Genomic DNA, 12,632 nt, shown 5'->3' on the forward strand with positions numbered 1-12,632 from the left:
GAACTAAAAATAAAAATAGAAATAGGATGTACAAAATAGAAATATACTGTGCAAATTGAAATATACTTTACGGTGTGTGCAAATATGCATGGAACAAAGTGTCTTAGTGCAGAGGTTATTAAAGTGACTTTGTGCACTGGTCCAGGATGTAAACGTAAAACTGTAAAATGTAGTGTAGTTGTGAAGGTAGGTGTGCAAAGTTATTAAAGTGTCTTTGTGCAATGGTCCAGGATGTAACGTACGACATGTAGTGTATATATGAAGGAAGGTGAGCGTGTAATTGTCCATAGTGTTCATGGATGTAAGAAGATTGATGGATTTGACCAATTATGAAAATATTGTGTAGTTCTGCATAGTGGTGTGGTTGTGGTTGAGAGACCTTATCGCCTGCGGGAAGAAGCTCCTCCTCAGTCTCTCTGTGTTGGCCTTCAAGGAGCGGAATCGCTTCCCAGACCGCAACAGAGTAAACAGTCCGTTATTGGGGTGGCTGAGGTCCTTCACGATCTTCCTGGCCTTGGTCAAGCACCGCTTGTTGTAGATCGAGTGCAGGTCAGGGAGCTCGATGCGGATGATGCGCTCAGCTGATCGCACCACCCTCTGTAGAGCTCGTCTGTCCTGCATGGTGCTGTTCCCGAACCAGGTCATGATATTTCCCATCAGGATGCTCTCGATGGTGCAGGAGTAGAAATTCCTGAGCACCTTGGAGGGCAGTCTAAAGTCTCTCAAGCGTCTGAGGTGGTAGAGACGCTGCCGGGCCTTTTTTACCACGGTGTTGATGTGACAGGACCATGCCAGGTCCTGCGTGATGTGAACACCGAGGTATCTGAAGCTGTCCACTTTCTCCACTGGGCTCCTGTTGATGATGGGGGTCTGGTAGTTCCTCACCTGCTTTGTACTAAAGTCCACTATCAGCTCCTTTGTCTTACTGACGTTCAGGAGGAGATTGTTCCTCTGGCACCAGTTCTCCAGATTTCCAACCTCCTCCAGGTAGGCCGTCTCATCATTGTTCGTGATCAGGCCCACCACAACAGTGTCGTCAGCGAACTTGATGATGGTGGTGGAGCTGGTAGTGGCCACGCAGTCGTGGGTGTACAGAGAGTACAGCAGGGGACTCAGAACACAACCCTGGGGGGCTCCAGTGCTGAGAGTGAGAGGGGCTGAGACATGTCCGCCCATCCTTACTGCCTGTGGTCTGCCAGTTAGGAAGTTGGAGATCCACTGACACATAGATGAGCTGAGTCCCAGGTGCTCCAGCTTGGTGGTAAGTGTGGAGGGAATTATGGTATTAAATGCAGAACTGTAGTCGATGAAGAGCATTTTCACATAATTCCCCCTCCGAGTGTCCAGGTGAGTGAGAGATGTATGGAGGAGATGAGAGATTGCATCGTCCGTGGAACGGTTTGGACGATAAGCGAACTGTAGTGGGTCGAGTGTGTCTGGTAGTGAAGAGATGATGAAGTCTCTGACCAGGCGTTCAAAGCACTTCATCACTATTGAAGTGAGGGCTACAGGGCGATAGTCATTGAGTGAAGCAGGATGAGGTTTCTTTGGGACAGGAACAATGATGGACTCTTTGAAGCATGTGGGGATCACTGACTGAGATAAAGAGATGTTGAATATCTCAGTGAACACAGGTGCTAGCTGGTCTGCGCAGGCTCTGAGGAGACGGCCTGAGATGCCGTCTGGTCCTGCTGCTTTCCTGGTGTTCACTCTCTTGAAGGCTCTCCTCACGTCATGCTCGGTGATGATGAACGCGCTTCCGGTGCTGGCAGTGACTTCCTGTCTGCAGCCGTTAGCGCCGCTAGCATTAGCATCGCTAGCGTCCTTAGCTGCAGCCTCGAAGCGAGCATAGAAAGTGTTCAGCTCGTCTGCCAGAGACACGTCTGCGTTTATCATACCGGATGTTGGTGCTTTATAATCCGTTATTGTTCTCAATCCCTGCCACAGGCTCCTAGAGTCACTCTGTTGGAGTTGTGACTCTAGTTTCCTCCCGTAGCGCTGCTTCGCCTCTTTCACCGCCTTCCGTACGCTGTATGACGCAGCCTTGTACGGTTCCATGTCCCCCGACGCGAGTCCCGTGTTGTAGGCAGCGGTGCGAGATCTCAGAGCGTCGCGGATGGTTTTATCCACCCACGGCTTCTGGTTGGGAAACGTTTTAATAGTCTTTTTTTCTACGGTATCGTCCGCTAATTTCCCGATGAATCCCACAACCGCTTCCGTAAACACGCTGACGTCACCATCGGAGCTGTTTCTGAACATGTCCCAGTCTGCGTCATCGAGTGCGTCCTGTAACGCGGCCACCGATTGGTCCGTCCAGCGCGCGACCTCCCTCTGAACCGGAACTTCCTGTTTCAGCCTTTGTTTGTATTTTGGCATGAGAAAGATGGCGGCGTGGTCGGATTTACCAAACGGTGGACAAGATTGTGCCTTGTAGCCGTCCTTGACCGTTGTATAGCAGTGGTCCAGTGTCCTTTCGCCCCTGGTGGGGCAGGTGATGTGCTGATAAAAGTTTGGCGCTGCGCGTTTGAGGTTGGCACTATTAAAGTCCCCCGCCACAATAAGCGCAGCGTCCCGGTGTTGTGTTTGGTGCTGTGTGAGTGCCTCATGCAGCTCGCATAAGGCAGTGTCCGTGTCCGCTTGTGGTGGAATATAAACGGCGCTGATTATGACCGATGTGAACTCCCGAGGAAGGTAAAAAGGACGACACATGATGGACAGTAGTTCCAGGTTTGGTGTGCAGGAGCGTGTGAGAGGAACAACGCTCGCGCTGTTGCACCAGCTGCTGTTCACCATTAAACACACGCCGCCTCCTCTTGACTTCCCCGAGTCTCGCGTCCTGTCCATGCGGTGAACCGAGAAGAACTCGGCCGGCTGGATGGCGTGGTCCGGCACCGCTGGGTTCAGCCATGTCTCGGTGAAGCAGAGGAGATTGCAGTCCCGAATGTCTCTCTGGAACTTTATCCTGGCCCTGAGGTCATCGAGTTTGTTTTCCAGTGACTGGACGTTGGCGAGCAGGATGCTAGGCAGAGATGTGCGGTGTGCACGGGCTCTCAGCCTGTTCCTGACGCCGGCTCGTTTCCCTCGGGGCCGCCGCTTCGCGTCGCGTCCTTTGTTGTCCCTCAGGATCTCACTCGGCCAGCTCGGATCCGGAGTTAAAAACGTCGAATTGTGAGTACATTGTATACCAATAGAAACAAGAGTGTCTCTATCATAACTAATGTACCCCATGGTGGTAATTTTGCCGGTTTTAAAACGCTGTAAACTAACTTAAAGAACAAAAACAAAGAAAAGGTGGTCGGAGCAGTCGTGACGGCAGCCGACCTCACCGGCGCCATCTTGAATTCTCCCTTCCTGATTTCTTATTCTTTTGCATATTTGTCACACAAAATGTTTCTGATCATCAAACACATTTAACTATTAGTCAAAGATAACACAAGTTTTTAAATGATGTTTTTTTATTATTTAGGGAGAAAAAAAATCCAAAGCTACATGGCCCTAGTAATTGCCCCCTGAACCTAATAACTGGTTGTGCCACCCTTAGCAGCAATTACTGCAATCAATCGTTTGCAATAACTTGCAACGAGTCTTTTACAGCGCTCTGGAGGAATTTTGGACCACTCATCTTTGCAGAATTGATGTAATTCAGCTTTATTTGAGGGTTTTCTAGCATGAACCGCCTTTTTAAGGTCATGCCACAACATCTCAATAGGATTCAGGTCAGGACTTTGACTAGGCCACTCCAAAGTCTTCATTTTGTTTTTCTTCAGCCATTCAGAGGTGGATTGCTGGTGTGTTTTGGGTCATTGTCCTGCTTTTTCTGAAATGCCGTGTTACTTTTAAGCCAGATGTAACGGGACATGCACCTTCCAAAAAGTTCAACTTTTGTCTCGTCAGTCCACAAGGTATTTTCCCAAAAGTCTTGGCAATCATTGAGATGTTTTTTAGCAAAATTGAGACGAGCCTTAATGTTCTTTTTGCTTAAAAGTGGTTTGCGCCTTGGAAATCTGCCATGCAGGCCGTTTTTGCCCAGTCTCTTTCTTATGGTGGAGTCATGAACACTGACCTTAATTGAGGCAAGTGAGGCCTGCAGTTCTTTAGATGTTGTCCTGGGGTCTTTTGTGGCCTCTTGGATGAGTTGTCTCTGCGCTCTTGGGGTAATTTTGGTCGGCTGGCCACTTCTGCGGAGAGTTACCACTGTTCCATTTTTTTGCCATTTGTGGAATATGGCTCTCACTGTGGTTCGCTGGAGTCCCAAAGCTTTAGAAATGGCTTTATAACCTTTACCAGACTGATAGATCTTAATTACTTTTGTTCTCATTTGTTCCTGAATTTCTTTGGATCTTGGCATGATGTCTAGCTTTTAAGGTGCTTTTGGTCTACTTCTCTGTGTCAGGTAGCTCCTATTTAAGTGATTTCTTGATTGAAACAGGTGTGGCAGTAATCAGGCCTGGGGGTGACTACAGAAATTGAACTCAGGTGTGATAAACCACAGTTAAGTTATTTTTTAACAAGGGGGGCAATCACTTTTTCACACAGGGCCATGTAGATTTGGAGTTTTTTTTCTCCCTTAATAACGTAAACCTTCATTTAAAAACTGCATTTTGTGTTCAATTATGTTATCTTTGACTAATAGTTAACGGTTTTTGATGAGCAGAAACATTTAAGTGTGACAAACATGCAAAAGAATAAGAAATCAGGAATGGGGCAAATAGTTTTTCACACCACTGTATAAGACATTGTGTGGACCAAGCCTGCCACTGCTCGTTCATCGACAAATATTATTTGATTATGGTGAACGTGTCATGTTGTGGTCATACATTTCCTTAACAAGAACTTCAGTCAGTCAGTTTGCTATAAAAAAAAATAATAATAAAATGTGCACACACATGCAAACAGACACACACACACACACACACACACACACACATATGAAAGCAATGATCAGGAAAGCAAACCATTATTCATAACGAAACAAAATTCGGATCTTAATTTTTTATTTTTTATTTTTACTTTACATACATCATAATTAGAAAAAAAAAAGTTTTGACATGAACATGTATTATCAGCAAACAATCAAATGTAAAAAAATATATATGTATTAAATGAATATAAAAACCTCTGACATTGCTTTCGCACTGTGTAAAGTGTAATTAAATAAATGCAGATTTTTTTTCAAACTAAATATATTCTGTAGTAATATGGCCTTTTCCCCCACAAAACAGAGGATCTAAAGGTGGTTGGTCCAGATGCTTCTCTTGTCTCTGTAGCTGGTAAAAACCTGGTTTTGCCATGTTTTATCAAACCCAGTACCAGTGCTGTGGACATGACAGTGGAGTGGAGGAAACTAGATGCAAAGAACTTGTTAGTGCATCTCTATAAAAATCATGAAGACAGAAATGAAGATCAGGCTCAGTCCTACAGAGGAAGAACATCACTGTTTAAAGAGGAGCTACAGAAAGGCAACGCTTCACTCAAGCTCTCAGCTCTCAGAGTCTCTGATGAAGGACAATATCACTGTCGCATTGGAGATGAATCCTGGGTGGATGATACTGCTTTTTATGTCAGGGTTGAGGGTAAGATCCATTTCTGCTCTAAAGTTTTATACAGTGGCTGTTTTAAACTTCTTTACTGGTTTGTGCAAGTATTCATATGTCTGCAGCAAACCAGCATATTTTTGTATTATTGTTATTTAAACAGGTTTTAAAGTTATAAAATAGTGTTTACATAGAAAATACATAAATATATATGCCTACAGTATAAATACCAAAATAAATAAATGCAGAAATAAATATTTAAATGAGTTAAAATTATAGCAAGTTTAAGGATTGAAGGACAGGAAGCAGGCTGTGTGTCTCACAGGTGGAAAGCATTACATCTTCCCTTCTGGCTTCATCTGCTGCTCTCCACCCACAACCATGAGTCTGCTGCATCACATATATTGTTAACTAATTCACTAAATATTACTATAATTTTTAATAAAAAAACATATCTCATATACATTTTTAAAATACAATTGTCAACATTTAACATAAATCTTAACATATAAAATGCCAAAATTTCTATAATTTTAATTTTTTATTAATAAATTTTTCAAAAGACTACTTTGACCTTAGAATGCTCTCCACTTGATAGTGATACTTTTATTTAATAATAAGGATTTTATTGCTGTAATCTGTCAGTAAACAATAGTCTTTATCCTTCATTACTCATTTTGGGTAGTATATTTCTCACATAAAACTATGTGCTACAAATGTGTGGCAACGGTCAGCACTATTTCAGAGTATCGTTCATAGGGAAAACATTAATAAAGGTTCTGCAGATACAATTAGCAGTGAAACTATGTGAAACTAGTAAATAAACATTTTTTGTTTTATTTTCTTCTTGATTTTTTTAGTAACGTGTGCATTCGGTTTTGAGTGCTTTTGGTATATGAAACATTTTTTATTTATTTATTAATGTGTACTGACAGTTTTGGTTGTTTTCTTTTCTTGATGCTGGAAAATAATTTTACCTAAGTGAAACATGTTTTTTTATCCACTTACATTATACATAAGTTATTGTTTTTATGTTTGATTTTTAAGGCTTAATTTAAAGGAATTCTTTTTGTTTATTGATTATAGCTCAGGGGAGCCACCCAGTGATCATGATGGAGAGTTATGATAACTCAGGAGGGATTAATCTAGTGTGTGAGTCCAGAGGCTGGAACCCTGAACCTGAGGTTTTATGGCTGGACAGGGAAGGATTCACTTTGTCTGCTGAAGAGACACAGATACAAAGAGAGACTGAGGGCTTCAGTGTAAAACGCCGCATCACTGTTCATGATTATAGCAGCTGTAACAAATTTTACTGCAGATTTCTCCTAAACCGTCACATGATGGAAGCAGAGGTCATCATTAATAGTAAGTTTCTATAATAATAAAAACACCCACACTTAGTTTAGACTTTTACATTTTACTGTAATAATTATAGAGGGAGTGAAAAATAAAGATACACGAGCATGCAGAAAAAAAAATTCAATTAAAAATGTATCTTTTTTATTTTACTGTATCTATTGTTTTTTTCTGCCACATTGCTCTGTGTTTTGTTTTGCCATTATCAGTTAACTATTTTACAGATAAAATCATGTAGATCATGTGATAAATGTGGTTTTATTTTAGGTAAAGTCTTTAATGCTTGGAAGTTTGCTGTTGGCATTTCAGTTCCAGCATGTATAACTGCTGTGGGATTGATAATAACTGCAGCTGTTTTTTACAAGAAAGGTACAGTAATAGTTTAATCATTTTCTTTAATCAAAAAACAAACCTGATTTTATATGGTTGACTTCAGTTTAGAGAGGGCTGTTTATTATGTAATTAATTAGATTGTGTGTGTTAAAACGGAATAAACACTATTATAGGACACAGAGTTCTCCAGGACCAGCGTTACAACCTGAGCTTTCATCGGTCATCTACAGGAGCCTAGTTATTCATGCTCTCTGTAAATAGAATGATTTGATTCAGTCATCATAAACTCCTCCCTCAGCACCGTGTCTCCATGAATAATTATGTACACACTGGACACATCTGTTCACATGCTGCTCCAACACATCCATCTTAAAGTTAGATTTATAGTGCATTTACAGACGGATTTCTGCTCCAAATTATTTTAAAGAGTGTTCACCTGAGGTGCTGTACAAAGTCACTGAGATCACATTGTTCTAGATTTTGATGTTTGATGTGAGCTTTAATTAACGGCATTGAAGAAATCTCTTTTATGTCTGTGGTTTTATGCATAAAATTAACTTCAGGCAGGTAAAGAAAATGTGACACCACAGAATGTAGAAAAGTAGAGGGAACTTGGATCGTATTATACAACACACACAACTTTTAAATAAAAAATCTAAACCCATGTACAGTATAAAGAGTATCCTTCATGTGAATAAATACAGTCTCCAATATTAACCTTTTTCTCTTTTCAGTGTCTGCTTTCGAAAAAGGTAATTATTAATTTCTCACTGCTATAATTTCACAATTTTATTCCACCATCAAAATAAATATAAAGTATAAAATACATTTTATATACATTTTATTCCATGTCCTCCTCTGCTGTTATTATAACCTTCACGCTTTTACATTTCCAGCCCCTAATTGACAGGCAGGAGGACTGACAATTACACACATTTTTTTTTTTTTACAATTGGGCCACAACATTTACTATTGGATTAAAATTTGAATGAACTTTCTTAACACTTTAAACATTTGTTAACGGTTTAACTTAAGGTATTCATATAATTGCGTACGAAATGAAAGGAACATGACTACTTTATAAGGTAATTAACATTCCACAGCTTATCGATGGGTCTTTCCAGGCTGCTTGTTTTAGTTTTGACCAGCACACGTCTCACAAGTCCTTTTTTATCAGGGAACACTTTCGTGATCCGTCCAACGACCCATGAATTTCTTGGAGAAGACTCATCAATTATTAGAACTATGTCTCCGATCGTGAGGTTTTTTCTCACCTGAGACCATTTTTGGCGCTCCTAAAGCATGGGCAAATATTCACGCACCCATCGCATCCAGAATAGGTCGGCAAGGTATTGAATTTGCTTCCACTTGCGACGTGCGTAAATGTCCTCTTTTTTGAAAAGTCCAGGAGGCAAGTTTGGCTGTTTTTTCATCAGCAGCAGGTGGTTAGGTGTCAGGGGCTCCAGGTCTGTGGGATCGTCTGTAGCAGTGGTAAGGGGACGGTCATTCATTATAGCTTTCAACTCACACAGGAATATATGCAAGCTCTCATCGTTTAGTGTTCTTTTAGTACGGACCTCAAGATTTTTTTAACTGATCTTATCTGCCTTTCCCATATTCCACCAAAATGAGACCCAGCAGGAGGATTAAATATCCATTGTATCCCCTTTTGCATGAGGACGTCTTAAATTTTTGACTGATTCCACTGTTGGATAGCTTTACGCAATTCAGTTTCAGCACCTATGAAGTTTGTTCCATTATCACTTCTCATAACTGACACCTGGCCTCTTCTGCACATGAAGCGTCGAATAGCATTTAAGCAGGAGTCTGTATCTAATGACTGCGCGACTTCAATGTGCACGGCTCTTGTTGTCAGACAAGTAAACAATACGCCATATCTTTTAACATTACTTCTACCCCGTTTGACCTCGAAGGGTCCAAAATAGTCTACCCCTACGTTAGTGAACGGTGGGTGATCTGGTGTTATTCTATCACATGGCAGTGCTGACATTTTTTGTTTACTATTCTTTGCTCTGATCTTTCTACATGTCACACAACTGGACAGAAACTTTCTCACAAGGGAATTTGCAGTCGGAATCCAGTATTTCTGCTTCAATTTTGAAAGCATATAATTCCTTCCACAATGTCCGACCTGTTCGACAGGGTGTTTTGCATGCTCAGGCATTGCAGACCTACCAAGACGTCCTCCAACTCTTAATCCTTTTTGTTCTCTGTTTAAGAATGTCTTTAACAGACGCTGCTTCCAAGCAGCGTCAGCTGTTTTTTTTTTAAGTGTTGACGTACCTCCGCTGCTGTGGCTTGGTTGACTCTCGTATGATGGAAATTCTGTTAGCGACGAAGGATGTAAAGCGAAGTTTTTCATTGACAATATATCTCAAGACAGTTGTGCTGTCGGTCCAAAACACAGAGTCCAGCAGTTCTATTTCCAGTTGACCTTTCAATATTTTGTCGTTGTTTACAGCAACCGCTGCCGCTGTCAATTCCATTCGGGGGATAGTAGTTTGTTTCAGGGGCGCCACAGTGTGTGAGTCCATCAGCATTTACTAACCTAATATATGAGACACTCCATATTCCATTTCACTTGCATCTGAGAAGTGGTGAAGTTGTGCTGTAGTTGTAACTCCAAAGTCAACTGGTTTTACGCATCTTGCTACACTAAACTCAGACAATTGATGCAACACTTGTAGCCAGGCCCTCTATCTTTTTATAAATTGTTCGGGAATGTCATCGTCCCAAGCGAGTCTCTCTTTACACAACTGCTGCATTAAGATCTTAGCTGGCAGTATGACTGGTGCAAGGAGAGTGTCTGAATTAATACACCACAGCACCCCTACAGCTCTCCCAACGTGGAGTGCGTCTTTACTCAAATCTAAGTCCTTCATGTACAGTGGGAGCCACGTCAAACAGCCGCTTGGAGCATGATAGGTCCATGACAGGACCGTGACAGGACCATGATCAATCCGTGCACGGAATGTGATCCCCCGCGATGACGTAGTTAACGATGCCCCGCCCCATAAACGCCCCCATGCGCTTTCTAAAAAGATGGTTGCAATGCTGTATAATTCCGTCAGATGGAGCATTGACTGCTTCTGCAGTGTCCAAGCAGCCGGTTACTATATTTAATATATATAACATAATTTACGTCAACATAGTTTCATAAATAGATGATGTGGTAAAAAAGAGGGATAAAAAACGATTCATAAAACAGATGCTTATGCTATTTTTAATTAATGATTAAATTAATTAATTAATTAATTAATTAATAAAACTACTTATTGCAATATTTTTCACGACATCCTTAATAATACTTAAAGACACGGTAACATCTGTAATTTATCTATACCAGTCGTTGTAGGTACGGAATACAATGCGGGCTATGTACAGTATTTTACATTACAGTGTATTTTATCTATTTCCGTTTAATACTCTGGTAGATAATATTTTGCTGCAAAGTAAAGCTTAAAATTTGACTTCTGCTTGAGTTTGTTTTCGTTGTATTTTTGATGTTTTCGCTAATAGTCAAAAATTGGCATAACAAATCGATTAATAACGCATAATATCTGGAACAAATATCTGTCCATACGGATCAGTATTTCTTTAGTCATTTAACCAGCATAACGTCCCCCATCAAAGATCTGATGGGACATTAATCACTTATCACTACGGTGAATAGATGCGGCAGCAGAGTCAGATTAAATCCCCATAAACATTCACACTTAAAAACAATACTAACAGAACTAAACAGGCCCAGAGGGTCAGCGCCTGTTATCGCAGGATCACCTACAGGATACTACTGTAATTTTTACTGCTTATATATTTTGCCATAGTTTTATTTGGTTTTACGCGATTTCATGTTTTATTTGTTTGTGTGTGTACGTGTGTGTGTGTGTGTGTGTGTGTGTGAGAGAGAGAGAGAATGAGAGAGAGCGCGTGCGCGAGAGAGGGCTTATATTGTGATTTGTCCAAGGTTACTAAAGACTGGCTTACTACTACTAATAAAAATATTTCAATGTAACCCATGGGTCTCAATCACAAAATAATAATAATTATTATATTATTATTAAAATTATTATATAATTAAATTATATTAATTTGAACATTAATATATATATATACCAAGATGGTATATGTCACCAAGATGGCGCCGGTGAGGTCGGCTGCCGTCACGACTGCTCCGACCACCTTTTCTTTGTTTTTGTTCTTTAAGTTAGTTTACAGCGTTTTAAAACCGGCAAAATTACCACCATGGGGTACATTAGTTATGATAGAGACACTCTTGTTTCTATTGGTATACAGTGTATTCACAATTCGACGTTTTTAACTTCGGATCCGAGCTGGCCGAGTGAGATCCTGAGGGACAACAAAGGACGCGACGCGAAGCGGCGGCCCCGAGGGAAACGAGCCGGCGTCAGGAACAGGCTGAGAGCCCGTGCGCACCGCACACCTCTGCCTAGCATTCTGCTCGCCAATGTCCAGTCACTGGAAAACAAGCTCGATGACCTCAGGGCCAGGATAAAGTTCCAGAGAGACATTCGGGACTGCAATCTCCTCTGCTTCACCGAGACATGGCTGAACCCAGCGGTCCCGGACCACGCCATCCAGCCGGCCGAGTTCTTCTTGGTTCACCGCATGGACAGGACGCGGGACTCGGGGAAGTCAAGGGGAGGCGGCGTGTGTTTAATGGTGAACAGCAGCTGGTGCAACAGCGCGAGCGTTGTTCCTCTCACACGCTCCTGCACACCAAACCTGGAACTACTGTCCATCATGTGTCGTCCATCATGTGTCGTCCTCGGGAGTTTACATTGGTCATAATCAGCGCCGTTTATATTCCACCACAAGCGGACACGGACACTGCCTTATGCGAGCTGCATGAGGCACTCACACAACAACAAACACAACACCGGGACGCTGCGCTTATTGTGGCGGGGGACTTTAATAGTGCCAACCTCAAACGCGCAGCGCCGAACTTTTATCAGCACATCACCTGCCCCACCAGGGGCGAAAGGACACTGGACCACTGCTACACAACGGTCAAGGATGGCTACAAGGCACAATCTTGTCCACCGTTTGGTAAATCCGACCACGCCGCCATCTTCCTCATGCCAAAATACAAACAAAGGCTGAAACAGGAAGTTCCGGTTCAGAGGGAGGTCGCGCGCTGGACGGACCAATCGGTGGCCGCGTTACAGGACGCACTCGATGACGCAGACTGGGACATGTTCAGAAACAGCTCCGACGATGACGTCAGCGTGTTTACGGAAGCGGTTGTGGGATTCATCGGGAAACTAGCGGACGATACCGTAGAAAAAAAGACTATTAAAACGTTTCCCAACCAGAAGCCGTGGGTGGATAAAACCATCCGCAACGCTCTGAAATCTCGCACCGCTG

At 42.2% G+C, this 12,632-nt stretch overlaps 2 protein-coding genes across 2 annotated transcripts in view; one reads left to right on the plus strand and one right to left on the minus strand.

Annotated features, from left to right (window-relative positions):
- The window catches only part of LOC128529789 (calpain-1 catalytic subunit-like), a 314,185-nt gene that overhangs the window by 95,625 nt on the left and 205,928 nt on the right, over positions 1 to 12,632 (minus strand). The gene's annotated exons all lie outside the window — the stretch shown is intronic.
- The window catches only part of LOC128520651 (butyrophilin subfamily 1 member A1-like), a gene marked incomplete at its 5' end in the record, with an annotated part of 40,306 nt that continues 32,892 nt past the window's right edge, over positions 5,219 to 12,632 (plus strand). The window contains 3 exons of the mRNA XM_053494986.1: positions 5,219 to 5,573; positions 6,621 to 6,899; positions 7,158 to 7,259. Coding sequence (XP_053350961.1) covers positions 5,219 to 5,573; positions 6,621 to 6,899; positions 7,158 to 7,259 — 736 coding nt within the window. The remainder of the gene's footprint in view (positions 5,574 to 6,620; positions 6,900 to 7,157; positions 7,260 to 12,632) is intronic.

Source organism: Clarias gariepinus, chromosome 1 (assembly GCF_024256425.1).
Source record: "Clarias gariepinus isolate MV-2021 ecotype Netherlands chromosome 1, CGAR_prim_01v2, whole genome shotgun sequence".
Lineage (NCBI taxonomy): Eukaryota > Metazoa > Chordata > Actinopteri > Siluriformes > Clariidae > Clarias > Clarias gariepinus.